The 18,660-nt window shown below is 50.8% G+C and overlaps 1 protein-coding gene across 2 annotated transcripts in view; it reads right to left on the bottom strand.

Moving 5' to 3' along the window:
• The window catches only part of lrrc1 (leucine rich repeat containing 1), a 179,536-nt gene extending 164,016 nt beyond the window's left edge, over positions 1–15,520 (bottom strand). The window contains exons 1-2 of one of the 2 annotated variants that reach the window (XM_052024396.1): positions 15,414–15,520; positions 15,002–15,275 (exon numbers count right to left, since the gene is read on the bottom strand). In XM_052024396.1, coding sequence (XP_051880356.1) covers positions 15,002–15,160 — 159 coding nt within the window. In that variant the 5' untranslated portion in view covers positions 15,161–15,275; positions 15,414–15,520. The remainder of the gene's footprint in view (positions 1–15,001; positions 15,276–15,413) is intronic. The other variant, XM_052024395.1, reaches the window with a different exon arrangement.
• Between the last annotated feature and the right edge of the window lie 3,140 nt (positions 15,521–18,660).

The following is an 18,660-nucleotide window of genomic DNA, read 5'->3' as shown; positions in this document are numbered from 1 at the left end:
TGCTCTAACTTCATTCTCAAGGAGAATAATTGTACACCTCTTGGTGGTTACAGCAGACTGAATAACAGAAGTTCCCACAGCCGAAAGGTCTAAAACTAGAGGGAATGCATTCGAGACACAAGGGACCAAGTTCAAAGGAGATGTGTGAGGCAAGTGTTTTTATTTACAGAGAGTGGTGGGTGCCTGGAATGTGCTGCCAGGGGTGGTGGTGGAGGCAGATACGATAGTTTAAGAGGCTCTTAGACAGGCACATGAATGTGCAGAGAATGGAGGGATGTGGACATTGTGTAGGCAGAAGGGATTAGTTTAGTTAGGCTAATTTAGTTACTAGTTTAAGTAGTTCAGCACAACATCATGGGCCGAAGGGCCTGTTCCCGTGCTGTACTGTTCTAAGTCTCAAATCACAGGTCGAGACAGACCACATACGGTAAAACTCCGATACTCCGGCACACTCGGGACTTGGAAGGTGCCGGATTAGGGGATTTTCCGGACTGTTGGATGTTATTTCGATTGATATCTCCACACTTTTAACTCACTCTAAGATTTTGCACAGTATTATAGTAAATTTTCCAGCAAATCAGGCAAGTTGAAAGGGAGACGGGAACTGGGGCTCCAGTGAGTGGGAAGGGAGTATGGCCAACGTCACCTGGTGAGCCAGCTGAGCAGTTGGGACTTACATAGAACACTACAGCACAGTATAGCCCCTTCAGCCCACAATGTTGTGCCGACATTGTATCCTGCTCTAAGATCTATCTAACCCTTCCCTCCTACATAGTCCCCCACGAGTAGTCAGACGGTGGAATTTCGGAGTTTTATTGTAGCAGGATGCTGCACCTCAGGACCAGTTCCTCTGGTTCTCAAATGACCGTACCTTGCAGCAAAGGTGTGTTACCCTGTTTCTTCAGAAGCAGAGAGCACTCTGATGAAAACTCATTATACATGCATTGCAGCTTTGGAATTGGTCTACCAAGGTACAGTGAAAAACTTGTCTTGCATACCGTTCGTACAGATCAATTCATTACACAGTGCATTGAGGTAGTACAGGGTAAAACAATAACAGAATACAGAGTAAAGTGTTATAGTTACAGAGAAAGTGCAGTGCAGGCAGACAATAAGGTGCAAGGTCATAACGAGGTAGATTGTGAGGTCAAGAGTCCATCTTATCGTTCTAGGGAAACTGTTCAATAGTCTTACTTGCTCCGCTCCATCCCTTCCTCCCATGCCCAGGAACAATGAAATCAATTGTAGCAACTCTGAAGTCACTGAATTCCTATTCATTGGGATCTGTATAGTGCAATACCACATGAATATATCCAAAGTCAGAGTCGAATTTATTGTCAGATGCACAAGTCCACGTGTGCACAGGTGCAATGAAAAACTTACTTGCAGCAGCACAGGCACATAGCATCAGATAAGCAGCATTCACAAGAGAAACAAACTGTACACAATTTATTGACAATCCAATCAACTGGCCCACAGCCACACAGCAATTTAAGTCTTGATGTAAAATGTTACTCTCCTCAAAGGGTGAACAAACCGAGGGAAGTGTAATTAAAATATTTTATTTTCTTAAAACAACACATCACAGAAGAACCCTTTAATTAACTTCTAAGTTATCCCCACCTTCCTCCCCGACCCATCCCCACCTCAGCTCACCTTCCCCCCACCCCTGCTCCCCCCTCCCCACTTTCCCCCTCTCGCCCAGTACCCGCCACCTCGCCCCCACTCCTCCCTTCAACACTACTTTCAGAGGCTTAAGTGGAAGAAAGGCATTCAAATCCTCATTTTACTTAAGGGTCAACTAAATCCATCGCTTAACTCAACAAGGAAGAAAGAAGTTTGCTCTTTCAACCCCACTCTCGTTGCTTGCACTTCTCTCTGCACTGAAGACACCTCATTTCTCCAGAGCTTCCAAATTGAGCCTAAAAATGGTACTGGATGAGTCCGAGCCATTTTTCTGGTATTTACACAAGGACCCACACTAATATAGCTTTGGCTCAGATAAAAGCATTGCACGTGCTCAGTTACAGGTGACCCTTGCATTAGAAGGTTGCGTTCCCAGAAAATGGGCCATTTCACTATTTTCCATAGCGCAAACCTACGTCATCTGCACGTGCGTCAAGAAACACGAGTTGAAAGAAAATAAGTGTTATATTTATTTACTGCATTTTCCCCACATAAATTCTGTGAGAACCTTATCTATATTTTATTTTGCATCTCGAATTTCTGCGGAGCGATTTGTGAATTCTTTAAGAGCGAATTTCCATTACCCAAATGGTCATAATGCAGAGGGCGTTGTCTGTATCGGTATGTAGTTCTTCAATTTGCATTGCAAGACGTGTACATTTTGATAACCCCCAATTTTTCTAAAGTGATGTTCAGAAATGAACACTTAGGTTGATATTTTAATAATTATACACAAAGCAAAATTTTCCGCAGAAAGTGGAATCTGCAGTGGATACCAAGGGATGAGGACATGGAGAGAGATTTTTCATTGAAGCTCCCAGCTTCTTTTCACTCTCATGACTGTCTAGAGACATTTCAGCCCCGTAATTTAACCACGCATTAAACATTGAACAATCCAACATTACATGATGTGAAATTTGCCTAATGTTTCGCTTTTATATAAAGTGACACAGTAGCAAACTAACTCAACACTAATATTCATATCATGATGGAGCTAGATACTGCAGTTGACAAGATCCAAATAACCATACTAGCAGTTAGTTGAATGCAAAAACACCCCAGTAATTTTAATGCCTTATATATACACAAGGATGTTTTCCACAGTCACAACCAGTGATATGTAATCAGATAAGTCTCCTTCAATATATGAAGTCTCCTTCAGTGTACAAAATTATGAGGGGCATAGATAGGGTGGACAAGAGATATCTTTTCCCCATTATTCAGTGATCCAATACCAGAGGGCATCCAATATGCAGAGGGCATGAGAGCGGGTAGGTTCAAAACAGACGTGAGGGATATGTTTTTTTACTGAGAGAGTGGTGGATGCCTGGAATGCGTTGCCTGATAGGGTGGTGGAGGCAAATTCATTGGGGGCTTTTAAGAGGGGCTTGGATGGGCACATGAATGAGAGGAAAATGGAGGAATAGGGGCATTCTGTAGGTAGGAGGGATTAGCTATGTCGGCACAACATTGTGGGCCGAAGGGCCCGTTCTGTGCCGTACTGTTCTATGTTCTAATAGGACACAAGAATGAACTACTCGCCATCTTCAATTTAGGCAAAATATGACCACTAAAATTATAACCACAGACTTCCAATTTACACGGTCCTTTCTCGAAAAGGCATCATCACATAGACAATAGGAGGAGAAGTAGACCATTTGGCCCTTCGAGTCTGCACCGCCATTTTGAGATCATGGCTGATCCTCAACAATCAATATCCTGTTCCTGCCTTGTCCCCATATCCCTTGATTCCCCTATCTATAAGAAACCTATCTAGCTCCTTCTTGAAAGTGCCCAGAGAATTGGCCTCCACTGCCCTCTGAGGCAGTGCATTCCACAAATTCACAACCCTCTGGGAGAAGGTGGTTTTCCTCACCTCTGTCCTAAATGGCCTAGCCCTTATTCTTAAATCATGCCCCCTGGTCCTGGACTTCCCCAACATCTGGAACATATTTCCTGTCTCTATCTTGTCCAATCCCTTAATAATCCTGTATGTTTCAATCAGATCCCCTCTCAATCTTCTCAATTCCAGTGTGTACAATCCCAGTCTCTCCAACCTCTTGGCACAAGACAGTCCCGACATCCCCAGAATTAACCTCGTAAACTTACGTTGCACGCCCTCTATAGCCAGGATATCCTTCCTTAAACCTGGAGACCAAAACTGTACACCATACTCCAGGAGTGGTCTCACCAGGGCCCTGTACAAATGCAAAAGAATCTCTTTGCTTTTGTACTCAATTCCCCTTGTTATACAGGCCAACATTCCATTAGCCTTCATCACTGCCTGCTGCACTTGCTCATTCACTTTCCGTGACTGATGAACAAGGACTCCTAGATCCCTTTGTATTTCCCCCTTACCTAACCCCACACCATTCAGATAATAATCCGCCTTCCTGTTCCTGCTCCCAAAGTGGATAACCTCACACTTATCCACATTAAACTTCATTTGCCAAGTATCTGCCCACTTACCCAACCTATCCAAATCACCTTGAATTCTCCTAACTTCCTCCTCATATGTCGCACTGCCACCCAACTGTGTATCATCAGCAAACTTGCTAATGTTATTCACAATGCCTCCATCTAAATCATCAATATAGATCGTAAACAGCTGCCGTCCCAGCACCGAGCCCTGTGGCACCCCACTAGTCACGGCCTGCCATTCTGAGAAACATCCACTCACCCCTACCCTTTGTTTCCTATCCGCCAATAATAAAATAACATAATAAAATAACTTGGCATTTAAGCATTTACAAACATGCCTTGCATAAGGTACTAAGCTATGACATTCTTTTTACTTCCAAACTGTCTAATTCCAAGCTGGAAAGTCCTCAAACCAAACAAATGTCAATGGTGCTGGCTTTCCCCCAAATTACAAATACACCACACGGCCTTTGCAGAACACCTCCTCAGCTTACCAGAACAAGTTGGGCTTTGCACAACCCAGTATAAAGACCACCCAGCATCCTCAACAAACAATTTTTATCCATTGCCAATTATTCTGCTGGAACTTTTCTCAATACTTTTAGTGGTGTCATTAGGTCAGTGAGCAGAGGAAGTCATATATCAAAAAAATTAGACTGCTGGACAAGGACAAAGGCACCCAGATTTCTGTTGCTGTGATATCACTGATGATATCCTTTGATAGTGTGGACCAGCCATTTCCCTCCAGAAGACAGCAGGTACAAGAAGTGATTTGATGGAAATCCAGAGCAAGGCAACAGAGATCAGAAGGAAAACTGTTACGCACGGGCAGCTGCACTCACAACACTAACTTTGAAAATTAAAAGCTGCAATGTAAAACTCCATGTATAAAGTTTATGACACTGAAACACTACTTACAGCCAGTACTCTACCAGAGCCTTTTCCCACTGTGCTTTTCCTCTCTATTCTATCTCTAAATTCAACACCTAATTTTAGTTCTCTGCTTCTCGTCTGATGACTTCACTTCACCCTTAAATGCATCTTGGATGATCACCTCAACAATTGAAAATATTGGTGTCCCAGATTTTCTAAAAATCACTTTTGGGGGTAGAATTCTCACCTGGAAATACTCCCACATTTATGGCTCTGGACTCTTTCTCAAACTGAAACTTTTCAGCTCTCTCCACTCTGAATTTCCATCCGGTCACCCTTTAAGTCTTGCTGATAACTGGACCCACTCAGATGTTAAATTTGCAATATTTTTTAATACTTTTTTCCCCAAAGCTTTTTTTTAATCCTTCCAATAAGAGATCAGACGTGCATGGTACACAAAGTGCTGTCCAACCAAGGCTAAGTGAGACATAATGTCGATGCTTTTGATTTGAATTCCTCTAGCAATGCACACCAGCACTTTGTTTCCACTAGTTATCTTTCAGGTTAGGGCTTCTTAAACTTAAGTTGCTAAATTTGCTGATTTGTGACTCCATACTCTTGGATACCTTTGCACCCTTAATTTTTTTTTTGAAAGGAGATGCAAAGGCCTCCAAGAGCATCCTGCCACTGCCCCGTCCCTCCTCCTATTTAGTGTATATAACAATCCACCGAGTCAATCACGAAGAAGGCATGACAGCGGCTCTATTTCATTAGGAGTTTGAGGGTAGTTGGTATGTCATCGAAGACTTTTACAAATTTCTACAGATGTACGGTGGAGAGCATTCTGACTGGTGGATTCACCACCTGGTACGGAGGCTCCAATGCGCAGGATCGAAAGAGGCTGCAGAGGGTTGTAGACTCAGCCAGCTCCATCACAGGCACAACCCTCCCCAACACTGAGGACATCTTCAAGAGGTGGTGCCTCAAGGCAGCGGCATCTATCATTAAGGACCCTCACTAGCCGGGACATATCCTCTTCTCGTTACTACCATCGGGGAGGAAGTACAGGAGCCTGAAGACCCACACTCAACGATTTAGAAACAGCTTCTTCCCCTCCGCCATCAGATCTCTGAATGGTCCACGAACCCATGAACACCACCTCGTTATTCCTTTTATTTTTGCACTATTTATGTAATTTATAGCAATTTGCACTGTACTGCTGCTGCAAAACAACAGATTTCACATCAAAATCAGTGATAATAAATCTGATTTTATAAGAGTCAGTGGAGTTGTACAGCACAGAAACAGGCCCTTCAGCCCACCACGTCCATGCCAGCCATATTGCCCATTAGATCTGCATCCTTTAATGCTTTCCCTGTTTAAGTGTCTGTCTAAATGTCTCTTCAACCTAGTGATTGTATCTGAGTCCACCACCTCCCCGGCAGCACATTCCAGATATCAACCTCTCTGTGTCCCCTGAGGTCCCCTTTAAAACTCCTTCCTCTCACCTTAAACTTATCCCCTCTTGTTTTTGATGCCCCCACCATGGGGAAAAAGATTGTGTCTAGCTACCCTATCTATGCCTCTCGTGATGTTACACCTCTGTCAGGTCACCCCTCAGCCTCCTTCGCTCCAGGGGAAAACAAGCCCCACCTGTCCAATCCCTCCCCCATAACTGAAGTCCTCCAATCCAGCTGGTGAACCTCCTCTGCGCTGTCTCCAGTGCTTCTTCCTCTTAATGAAATCAATAACAAAAAAATCACCATTCAGAACAAAACCAATTTCTCAGCTGCACACCCGAAGGTAGGATAAGGAGCAGATGACGTGACTCTTTGCGCTTCTTCCAACATTCAATCGTACCAAGGCTGAGCCGACTATTTTGACTGCTTGTATTTTATTGATCTCTCTCAGTATTAGCCATACTCCCAATTTGGTGGCACCTACAAACGTTGATCGGGTAGATGTTCCAGTGACCCGAGCAATTTTGCTGTTTCTTCCAGCAATCTCAGAATTACAGGCTTGTCTTGGCTCGGAAGAAGGTTTATTATTGTCACTTGTACTGAGGTACAGAGAAAAACGTGCCTTGCATACCAATCGTATGGGTCAATTCATTACACAGTGCAGTTACTTTGAGTTAGTACAGAGTGCATTGATGTAGTACAGGTAAAAACAATAACAGTACAGAGTAAAGTGTCACAGCTACAGAGAAAGTGCAGCGCAATAAGGTGCAAGGTCACAACAAGGTAGATCGTGAGGTCAGAGTCCATCTCATTGTATAAGGGAACCATTCAATAGTCTTATCACTGTGGGGTAGAAGCTGTCCTTAAGTCTGGTGGTACGTGCCCTCAGGCTCCTGTATCTTCTACCCATTCAACTAAACCTGTGCATTCAGTCACATTCCTCCAATCATTCCCCACAGCCCTGCAGGTTATTCTCAAGTGCCCATCCAATTTCTTTCAAAGGGCACTGGTAGATTCTGTTTCCACCACACTTATAGACAATGAATTCTAGATGGTAACTAGCAAGTAAACAAAATCGTTTTTTGTAGCTTGTGCCCAAAATTTTAAACCTGTTCTCAGCCCTTGAACTATCTGCAAATGGAAACAGCTTCCCTTTATCTACCCCTTATCCCGTTTCCACTCATCCTCCTTTGCTCCAAGGAAAAGAACCCAAACCTCTCCAATCTAACCTTTTAGCTGAAATTCCTCATCCCTGGAATCACTGGGAGACGAGATCTTTGGCCCAGTGGTGTACAAGATGATAAGAGGCATAGATCGAGTGGACAGTCAGAGACTTTTTCCCAGGGCGACAATGGCTAACACGAGGGGGCATAATTTTAAGGTGACTGGATGAAGGTATAAGGGGGATGTCAGGGGTAAGTTTTTTACAGAGAGCGTAGTGGTTGTGTGGAACGCAGTACTGGCAGAGGTTGTGGGGCAGATACATTAGGGACATTTAAGAGGTTCTTAGATAGCCACATAAATGATAGAAAAATGTAGGGCTATGTGGGAGGGAAGGGTTAGATCGATCTTCGAGTAGGATAAAATGTCGACACAACATTGTGGGCCGTAGAGCCTGTACTGCGCTGTAATGTTCTACGTAGGTTAATTCTCCGCCTCTCTGCTGACAGTACAGCTTCGAAAGCTGTCAGTGACAATCAGCAGTCAAGCCCGACAATTAACTTGAATGTTTGTGAATTCAGACATTCAAAAATCACTCAGACCCAAGTTAAAAATGATTAACAAAAAATTAAATTAATTGTAAAGGAATAAATCAATTAAAAACATTTAAACTAACTTAACTAAAATCACATAAGAACTTTACTTATCTTTCTCCCTTTCATTTGAATGGCCTACTGTACTTGCCCCAAATTAATCTGGTGTGGATTAACTGGGTGGTTTTCCAGTCAGAGCACCAGTGTTCAGGTAAAGAGAAGGCTGTGCCACTGCCTCACAGAGTCAGAGAGCACGGGAACAGGCCCTTCGGCCCAACTCATCCATGCCGACCGTGGTGCCCATCAAGTTTGTCCCTTTTGCCCGTGTTTGGTCGATATCCCTTTAAACCTTTCCTATCGATGTACCTTTTAAATGTTATTGTACCTGCCTCAACCACTTCCTCTGGCAGCTCGTTCTATATATGCACCACCTTCTGCATGAAGAATTTGCCCCTCAGGTCTCTTTTAAATTTTTCACCTCTCACCCTAAACATTTGCCCTCTACCTTTTAGTTCCCCTTCCCTGAGAAAAGGACAGTGTGCGTTCACCCTATCTATACCCCTCACGATTTTATACACCTCTAAGTTCACCCTTCAATCTCCTACATTCCAAGGAATAAAGTCCTAGCCTGCCCAACTTCTCCTGATAAGTCAGTTCCTCAAGTCCTGGCAGCAACCTCGTCAATCTTCCCTGCACTGTTTCCCAGTCTGATGATGTCTTTCCGATAACAAGGTGACCAAAACCGTGTACAATAGAGCTCAAGAATTGCCCAGTTACAAGCAGGTCGGTGCAGAACTTCATGGAAGATTTGTTCCACTGTTATGTTACTGGTTCCCAACTCTAAATCGTTAATAGAAAAGTGGGGAAGTGTCCCTGAGGATAAGATACACCACTTCCCATCTTCAATTGTCTCTGTTCTACTATTTAAGCTTCTTTACAGACCTTTCTGCTACATCTCAGCTCCATAGAGTCACAGAGCAACCCAGCACAGATACAGTCCCTTCGGCCCAACCAGTCCATGCTGACCACGGTGCCCACCCAGCTGGTCCCAATTTCCTGCACTCAGCCCATATCCCTCCATCTACCTATCCAAGTGCTTCTCAAATGATACTGTTGTACCTGCCTCAACCACTTCCTCTGGCAGCTCGTTCCATACACTCACCTCCCTCTACGTGAAAAAGTTGCCCCTCAGGTCCCTTTTAAATCTTTCCCCTCTCACCCTAAATCTATGCCCCCTAGTTTTGGACTCCCCTACCCTGGGGAAAAGACTGTTACCGTCCACCTTATCTATGCCTGTCATAATTTTAAACATTTCTACAAGGTTGCCCCTCATTCTCCTATGTTCCAAGGAATAAAGACGTAGCCTGGCCAACCTCTCCCTGTAACTCAGGCCCTCTAGTCCTGGCAACATCCTCGGAAATCTTTTCTGCACTCTTTCCAGTTTAACCACATCCTTCTTAAAACAGGGTGACCAAAACCGTACACAGTGCTCCAAGTGCGGCTTCACTAACAACCTATACAACTGCAACATAATGTCCCAACTCCTGTATTCAATACCCTGACTGATGAAGGTCAGCATGCTTCCTTAATGAAAGCGTCTTGCAAGTCCATTTGCTAAGATCCACTGCATTACTCTGGTTTAGCCTGTCAATTCTTCGTAGAATTCATTGGTCAAAATTCCCTCACATCATGGTAATCTGTACCAACACCATTTTTGTATTGTATTTCTAATTCATCACGGGTCATCTGCCCTCTAGCTGGGGGGAGTTGTGGGTACAAACATCCCCATGAAATCTACCCTGATTTCATTTTCACGATAGCCTTGTGTGACAATCCCAATGCTTTTCCCATTATTGAGGTGTTTGTCCACAGTCTCTGGAGTGACATTGAAATCTAACAAACTAGTCGGCTTAATGTGAAGATTTTCAGTGGACGGAATCAGTTGAAACACAGCAATATCATTAAACACTTGCTACTTAAGAAAAATTCAGGATAAACATCCTGGCGCATTTTTCTTTCGACGCAAGCTGCATCAAGATCCAGAACAGTTTAAATGCAAAGTCAGGTACAACGTCACCTAGTACATCAGCACAGTTAATCAGTTGCTTTAATATACCACTTCCCACACAGCCCTTCCTTGTGACTGACAACAAAATGACAAGCACCTTTGAGCTCTGACCTCAGGAGTAGGAACAGGGTTGGTCTATGTAAACCAAGCTCGAGAACGAGAGGAGAAATCTTACCCTACAACCAGAACAAATTCCATTACCTCATCCCAGAGGTGAGGGGTCTGTAACCATCTTGTCCTTGGTCTAACCTGGCCTCTCCTCTGAATGGCACGTAAATATGGATGCATAAACCACGTTCACATTCCTGGGTCAACGTGCAACATGATTTCCTCCAGTATATCAATAAATACGATACGAAGATATCCTTGAGGAAAAATAACCCCCAAGTCAATTTTGATACCAATTAAAACAACACACCCAGTCCTCATTGAGGGGTCAGCGGTAGAAAGGGTGAGCAGCTTTAAGTTCCTGGGAGTCAACATCTCAGAGGATCTATCCTGGGCCCAACACACTGATGCAAATGAGAAAGGTGGCACACTGGCAGCTCTACTTCATTAGGAGTGTCTGAAGGGTCCACGAACACCACCTCATTATTCCTTTTTTCTGTTGCTCTAATAATTTATTTTTGTAATTTATAGATTTTTTATACCTTTGCGCTAAACTGCTGCCACAAAACAAATTTCACGTCAAATGTCAGTGATAATAAATCTGACTCTGACCTCATTCCCAGTTCTGACCACTTCACCGTTCTTCTCTCCACAGAGGTTGCTCGACCTGCTGAGTAGTTCCCACTTTCACTCTGTTTCACTTTAAAGTTTCAGATTTTCAGCATTTGCAGTTTTTTTAAATACTGATTTTCAAAACTCAACCTGGCATTTCAGATGTCTGCTAACAAAACTGCTAACCTTAAAGCCCGTCAATTTTTCACTTCCACAAACAAAAGGACAAATGCCTTAAATATTAATTTATACTTCCATAATTCCCCTTTAAAGCTTCCTTTGCCCGCAGACAGGGCGATGTGTACACGCAGCCTTGCATTGAGGAAGATGCTTTTTTTGTTTTGCAAAGATGATGAAAGTGTGCATGGAATCACTGTAAAATATTAACCACCCCACACTCTCTTCGCCCCCCCCCCACCATCCAACAGAGTCAGTTCAATTAAGAAAGGGGGGAGAGAGAGAGAGAGAGAGAGAGAGAGAGAGAGAGAGAGAGAGAGTGGGGGAGGAGGGGTGGGGGGGGAGGAGGGAGAGGGGGAAGAGGGAAAGAAGAGGGGGAGAGGGGAGGAGGGGGAGAGGGGAGGAGGGGGAGAGGGGAGGAGGGGGAGAGGGGAGGAGGGGGAGAGGGGAGGAGGGGGAGAGGGGAGGAGGGGGAGAGGGAAGAAGAGGGAGAGGGGAGGAGGGGGAGAGGGGAGAGAGGGGGAGAGGGGAGGAGGGGGAGAGGGGAGGAGGGGGAGAGGGGAGGAGGGGGAGAGGGGAGGAGGGGGAGAGGGGAGGAGGGGGAGAGGGGAGGAGGGGGAGAGGGAAGAGAGGGGGAGAGGGGAGGAGGGGGAGAGGGGAGGAGGGGGAGAGGGGAGGAGGGGGAGAGGGGAGGAGGGGGAGAGGGGAGGAGGGGGAGAGGGGAGGAGGGGGAGAGGGGAGGAGGGGGAGAGGGGAGGAGGGGGAGAGGGGAGGAGGGGGAGAGGGGAGGAGGGGGAGAGGGGAGGAGGGGGAGAGGGGAGGAGGGGGAGAGGGGAGGAGGGGGAGGAGGGGGAGAGGGGAGGAGGGGGAGAGGGGAGGAGGGGGAGAGGGGAGGAGGGGGAGAGGGGAGGAGGGGGAGAGGGGAGGAGGGGGAGAGGGGAGGAGGGGGAGAGGGGAGGAGGGGGAGAGGGGAGGAGGGGGAGAGGGGAGGAGGGGGAGAGGGGAGGAGGGGGAGAGGGGAGGAGGGGGAGAGGGGAGGAGGGGGAGAGGGGAGGAGGGGGAGAGGGGAGGAGGGGGAGAGGGGAGGAGGGGGAGAGGGGAGGAGGGGGAGAGGGGAGGAGGGGGAGAGGGGAGGAGGGGGAGAGGGGAGGAGGGGGAGAGGGGAGGAGGGGGAGAGGGGAGGAGGGGGAGAGGGGAGGAGGGGGAGAGGGGAGGAGGGGGAGAGGGGAGGAGGGGGAGAGGGGAGGAGGGGGAGAGGGGAGGAGGGGGAGAGGGGAGGAGGGGGAGAGGGGAGGAGGGGGAGAGGGGAGGAGGGGGAGAGGGGAGGAGGGGGAGAGGGGAGGAGGGGGAGAGGGGAGGAGGGGGAGAGGGGAGGAGGGGGAGAGGGAGGAGGGGGAGAGGGGAGGAGGGGGAGAGGGGAGGAGGGGGAGAGGGGAGGAGGGGGAGAGGGGAGGAGGGGGAGAGGGGAGGAGGGGGAGAGGGGAGGAGGGGGAGAGGGGAGGAGGGGGAGAGGGGAGGAGGGGGAGAGGGGAGGAGGGGGAGAGGGGAGGAGGGGGAGAGGGGAGGAGGGGGAGAGGGGAGGAGGGGGAGAGGGGAGGAGGGGGAGAGGGGAGGAGGGGGAGAGGGGAGGAGGGGGAGAGGGGAGGAGGGGGAGAGGGGAGGAGGGGGAGAGGGGAGGAGGGGGAGAGGGGAGGAGGGGGAGAGGGGAGGAGGGGGAGAGGGGAGGAGGGGGAGAGGGGAGGAGGGGGAGAGGGGAGGAGGGGGAGAGGGGAGGAGGGGGAGAGGGGAGGAGGGGGAGAGGGGAGGAGGGGGAGAGGGGAGGAGGGGAGAGGGGAGGAGGGGGAGAGAGGGAGGAGGGGGAGAGAGGGAGGAGGGGGAGAGGGGAGGAGGGGGAAAGGAGGGGAGGGGGAGAGGGAGGAGGGGAGAGGGGAGGAGGGGGAGAGGGGAGGAGGGGGAGAGGGGAGGAGGGGAGAGGGGAGGAGGGGAGAGGGGAGGAGGGGGAGAGGGGAGGAGGGGGGAGAGGGGAGGAGGGGGAGAGGGGAGGAGGGGGAGAGGGGAGGAGGGGGAGAGGGGAGGAGGGGGAGAGGGGAGGAGGGGGAGAGGGGAGGAGGGGGAGAGGGGAGGAGGGGGAGAGGGGAGGAGGGGGAGAGGGGAGGAGGGGGAGAGGGAGGAGGGGGAGAGGGGAGGAGGGGGAGAGGGGAGGAGGGGGAGGGGAGAGGGGAGGGGGAGGAGGGGGGGAGGGGAGGGGGAGGAGGGGGGGAGGGAGGGGGAGGAGGGGGGGAGGGAGGGGGAGGAGGGGGGAGGGAGGGGAGGAGGGGGGGGAGGGAGGGGGAGGAGGGGGGGGAGGGAGGGGGAGGAGGGGGGGAGGGAGGGGGAGGAGGGGGGGGAGGAGGGGGAGGAGGGGGGGGAGGGAGGGGGAGGAGGGGGGGAGGGAGGGGAGGAGGGGGGGGAGGGAGGGGGAGGAGGGGGGGAGGGAGGGGGAGGAGGGGGGGAGGGAGGGGGAGGAGGGGGGGAGGGAGGGGGAGGAGGGGGGGAGGGAGGGGGAGGAGGGGGGAGGGAGGGGAGGAGGGGGGAGGGGGGGAGGGGGAGGGGGAGGGGGAGGAGGGGGGGAGGGGGAGGGGGAGGGGGAGGAGGGGGGGAGGGGAGGGGGAGGGGGAGGGGGAGGGGGAGGGGGGAGGAGGGGAGGGGGAGGGGGGAGGAGGGGAGGGGGGAGGAGGGGAGGGGGGAGGAGGGGAGGGGGGAGGAGGGGAGGGGGAGGGGGAGGGGGAGGGGGAGGGGGGGGAGGGGGAGGGGGAGGGGGAGGGGGGGGAGGGGGGAGGGGGAGGGGGGAGGGGGAGGGGGGAGGGGGAGGGGGGAGGGGGAGGGGGGAGGGGGAGGGGGAGGGGGAGGGGGAGGAGGGGGAGGGGGAGGAGGGGGAGGGGGAGGGGGAGGGGGAGGGGGAGGGGGGGAGGGGGAGGGGGGGAGGGGGGGAGGGGGAGGGGGGGAGGGGGAGGGGGAGGGGGGGAGGGGGAGGGAGGGGGAGGGGGAGGGGGAGGGGGAGGGGGAGGGGGGGAGGAGGGGGAGGGGGAGGGAGAGGGAGGGGGGGAGGGGGGAGGGGGGGAGGGGGAGGGGGGGAGGGGGGGAGGGGAGGAGGGGGAGGGGGAGGGGAGAGGGAGGGGGGGAGGGGGGGAGGGGGGGAGGGGGGGAGGGAGGGGGGGGAGGGGGGGAGAGGGAGGGGGGGAGGGGGGGAGAGGGAGGGGGGGGAGGGGGGGAGAGGGAGGGGGGGGAGGGGGGGAGAGGGAGGGGGGGAGGGGGGGAGAGGGAGGGGGGGGAGGGGGGGAGAGGGAGGGGGGGGAGGGGGGGAGGTGGAGGGAGGGGGGGGGAGGGGGAGGGGAGGGGGAGGGGAGGAGGGAGGGGGGAGGGGGGGAGGAGGGGGGAGGGGGGGAGGGGGGGAGGGAGGTGGAGGGAGGGGGGAGGGGGAGGGGGAGGGGGAGGGGGGGGAGGGAGGTGGAGGGAGGGGGAGGGGGAGGGGGGGAGGAGGAGGGGGAGGGGGGAGGGAGGGGGGAGGGGGGGAGGGGGGGGAGGAGGGGGGGAGGGGGGGAGGGGGGGGAGGAGGGGGGGAGGGGAGGAGGGAGGGGGGGAGGTGGAGGGAGGGGGGAGGGGGAGGGGGAGGGGAGGGGGAGGGGGGAGGGAGGGGGGAGGGGGAGGGGAGGGGGAGGGGGGAGGGAGGGGGGAGGGAGGGGGGAGGGGGGGGAGGAGGGGGGGAGGGGGGGGAGGGAGGTGGAGGGAGGGGGGGAGGGGGAGGGGGAGGAGGGGAGGGGAGGGGGAAGAGTGATCACCAGAGGTAAATGGAGGCCACCTACCTTGGGCAGCTCCCGGAGCTGGTTGGCGTCGAGCAGCAGCTCCTCCAGGCTCCGGCTGTAGCGGTAGATCTCCTCCGGCACGGCGAGCAGCGAGCTGTGCCGCCTGTCCACCGCCTCGACGTGCCGGTTGCACCGCCAGAGCGGAATGCAGTTGAACATGGTCCGTCAGCCCCGGCGGGGGAGCGGGGGAGCGGGGGAGCGGGGGCTCTCGTCTGCAACACTCCGGACCCTCAGCACCTGGGGCTCCGCACTCCAGCCGTCCCCCGCACTACAGCTGAGCAAGGAGGGCGGAAAGCAAACAGAGAGAAAATGCACATTAACTTCAACATAAATAAGTCAATTCCTCACTCCTCTCCCCCCTGTTGCTGCCACTGAGATGAATTTTGCACTGCACTTTGCAGGTTCTCACTACCTCTTTCGCTTTGCTTTGCTTTGCTTTACATGTCTCTCTGTCTCTCTCTCTCTCTTTCTCTACCGCGTCCTTCACTGTTTCGTCTCCTTCTGGTTCCTGAACCGGAACACACACTCCCTCCTTCCAACTGACGTCAACAATCCCAGGGGCCAGCCCGTGTGGAGAAGTTTGGAAATTAAACGAGGCAGGAGATGTGCCTGTGTTTGTGATCACTGCCCCAGTCCCGGCGGGTCACTTTGCACTGGAATGGGTTCATCATTGTCACTTGTGCCGAGGTGCAGTGGAAAACCTGTCTTGCATGTACAGATCAATTCATTACACAGTGCATTGAGGTAGCACAGGGCAAAAACAATGCAGAATAAAGTGTCACAACAACAGAGAAAGTGCAGTGCAGGTAGACAGTAAGGTGCAAGGTAGATTGTGAGGTAGCGGTTAGCGTAACGCTATTACAGCGCCAGCGACCCGGGTTCAATTCCGGACGCTGTCTGTAAGGAGCTTGTACGTTCTCCCCGTGGGTTTCCTCCGGGTGCTCCGGTTTCCTCCCACATTCCAACGACCTACAGGTTAGGAAGTCGTGGGCATGCTACGTTGGCGCCGGAAGCGTGGCGACACTTACGGGCTGCCCCCAGAACACTCTGCGCAAAAAGATGCATTTCACTGTGTGTTTCGATGTACATGTGACTAATAAAGGTATCTTATAAACAAAAAAGTCCATCCTATCATACTAGGGAACCGTTCAATAGTGTTGTAACAGTGGGATAGAAGCTGTCCTTGAGCCTGGTGGTACGTGCTTGCAGGCTTTTGTATCTCCAGGCTCAACTTGGTGATCGTGTCCCTGTGCTGATCAGAATTGGACGTCATTAACAATAGAACGGTACGGCACAGGAACAGGCCCTTCGGCCCATGATGTTGTGCCGAACTAATTAAACTAGCAATTAAAATGCAGAACTAAACTAATCCCTTCTGCCTACACAATGTCCACATCCCTCCATTCTCTGCACATTCATGTGCCCATCTAAAGTCAAAATCAAAATCACCCTTTGGGTCACTGTTTCTTTAAAAGTCAAAGTCGAGTTTATTGTCATATTCACAAGTCCATGTGTGCACAGGTGCAATGAAAAACTTACTTGCAGCAGCATCACAGGCACAGAGCATCAGATAAGCAGCATTCACAAGAAAAGCATGCATTAAACATAAATTGTACACAATTTTTACAAGATAAAACACAATTTGAACAAGAAAAACAAAGTCCATGTTAGTGCAAAGTGGCCATAGTGTTTAAGAGCCTCTTAAACACCTCTATCAGAGCTGCCTCTACCACCACCCCTGGTAGTGCATTTCAGGCACCCACCACTCTCTGTGTAAAAAAATTTGTCCCACACATCTCCTTTGAACTTAACCCTCTCACCTTAAATGCATGGCCTCTGGTATTAGACATTTTGACCCTGTGAAAAAAGATACCGGCTGTCTACTCTGTCTATGCCTCTCATAATCTTATAAACTTCCATCAGTTCTCCCCTCAGCCTCTGATGCTCCAGAGAACACAACCCAAGTTTGTCCAGGCTATCCTTATAGCTCAGACCCTCTAATCCAGGCAGCATCCTGGTAAACCTCTTCTGCACCCTCTCCAAAACCCCCACGCCCTTCCTATAAATGGAGCAACCAATGTAGGTACAGCAGCAGTTCGGGAGGTGAGCAATGTGTTTGGCATTTCATTCCCAGGGATTGCAGTAAAAAAGTGACGAGGTGTTGTTGAAACCATGCTTTGAGGGTGACCCAAGCAGTTTGAACCTCCAGGCCCAGGGAAATGTATTCTTGTCTCAGAGGCAAATGTAAATTGATCCTGAGAATGGGGAGGTCTTTAAGAGAAGTGAAGATTAGCCAATAAATTGGTAAATTGGTTTATTATTGTCACATGTACTGAGGTATAGTGAAAAACTTGTCTTACATACTGTTTATATAGATCATTTCAATACAACAGTGCATCGAGGTAGTACAAGGTAAAACAATAACAGAATGCAGAATAAGGTGTTACAGTTACAGAGAAAGTGCAGTGCAGGCAGACAATAAATTGCAAGGTCATAACGAGGTAGATTGTGAGGTCAAGAGTCCATTTTATTGTACTAGGGGACCATTCAGTAGTCTTGTAACGGTGGGATAGAAGCTGTCCTTGAGCCTGGTGGTACGTGCTTTTAGGTTTTTGTACCTCCTGCCTGATGGGAGAGGGGAGAAGTGAGAATGTCTGGCATGGTCGGGGGGGCTGGGGGCGAGGCTGATTTTGATTACTCTGGCTGCTTTTATTTCATTAACACTGATTCTAAGATAGGCAGTAAAATAGTCAAAGAAAGACTGCAGATGCTGGGAATCTGAAATAAAAACAGAATATGTTGGAGACACTCAGCAGGTCAGGCAGAGAAATGTTTTGGGTCTGCAAAGAATTGACTCTTTCTCTCTCCACAGACGTTGCCTAGTCAATACTCTGCACACCCAAAACGTTGACTCTTTCTCTCTCCACAGACTTTGCCCAGTCAATACTCTGCACACCCAAAACGTTGACTCTTTCTCTCTCCACAGATGCTGCCTGACCCACTGAGTGTTTCTAATATTGGTAGAGTCTACTCCTGGTTGGGGAGTTCAGAACCAGGGGGCAGAAGAATCTCGGGATAAGAAGTTTGGGACTGAGAGGAAGAGAGATTCCTTTGCTGTTGGCATTCTTTAGAATGTTCCAACGTGGTGAGAGCAATAGATTTTTTTTACACTGAGCTTGCAAATCTGATCCTGTACGATTCTAGCAAGCTCACAGCGGCAGGTCACATCAAAGTTCTCTTTATGTCCTGTGTAATTCGATTCTACAGCGTCTCAGTGATGTTTTAGCAGTAGATTTAAATAAAACACCCTCAGCTCAAGGTACAACTTAGCAATTATTATTTCCAAGACCTCCACACTAATTACTACATATAGTATGGTAATGTAGCAGTTAGCGTGTAACGCTATTACAGCGCCAGCGACCCGGGTTCAATTCCGGCCGCTGTCTGTAAGGAGTTTGTACGTTCTCCCCGTGTCTGCGTGGGTTTCCTCCGGGTGCTCCGGTTTTCTCCCACATTCCAAAGACGTACGGGTTAGGAAATTGTGGGCATGCTACGTGGCGACACTTGCGGGCTGCCCCCAGAACACTCTACGCAAAGGATGCATTTCACTGTGCATTTCGATGTACATGTGATTAATAAATAAATCTTATATCTTATCT

Source organism: Pristis pectinata, chromosome 10, assembly GCF_009764475.1.
Source record: "Pristis pectinata isolate sPriPec2 chromosome 10, sPriPec2.1.pri, whole genome shotgun sequence".
NCBI classification, from domain to species: Eukaryota; Metazoa; Chordata; class Chondrichthyes; order Rhinopristiformes; family Pristidae; genus Pristis; species Pristis pectinata.
The sequence above is the reverse complement of the archived record's forward strand: the minus strand, read 5'-3'. Positions and strand labels throughout refer to the sequence as shown.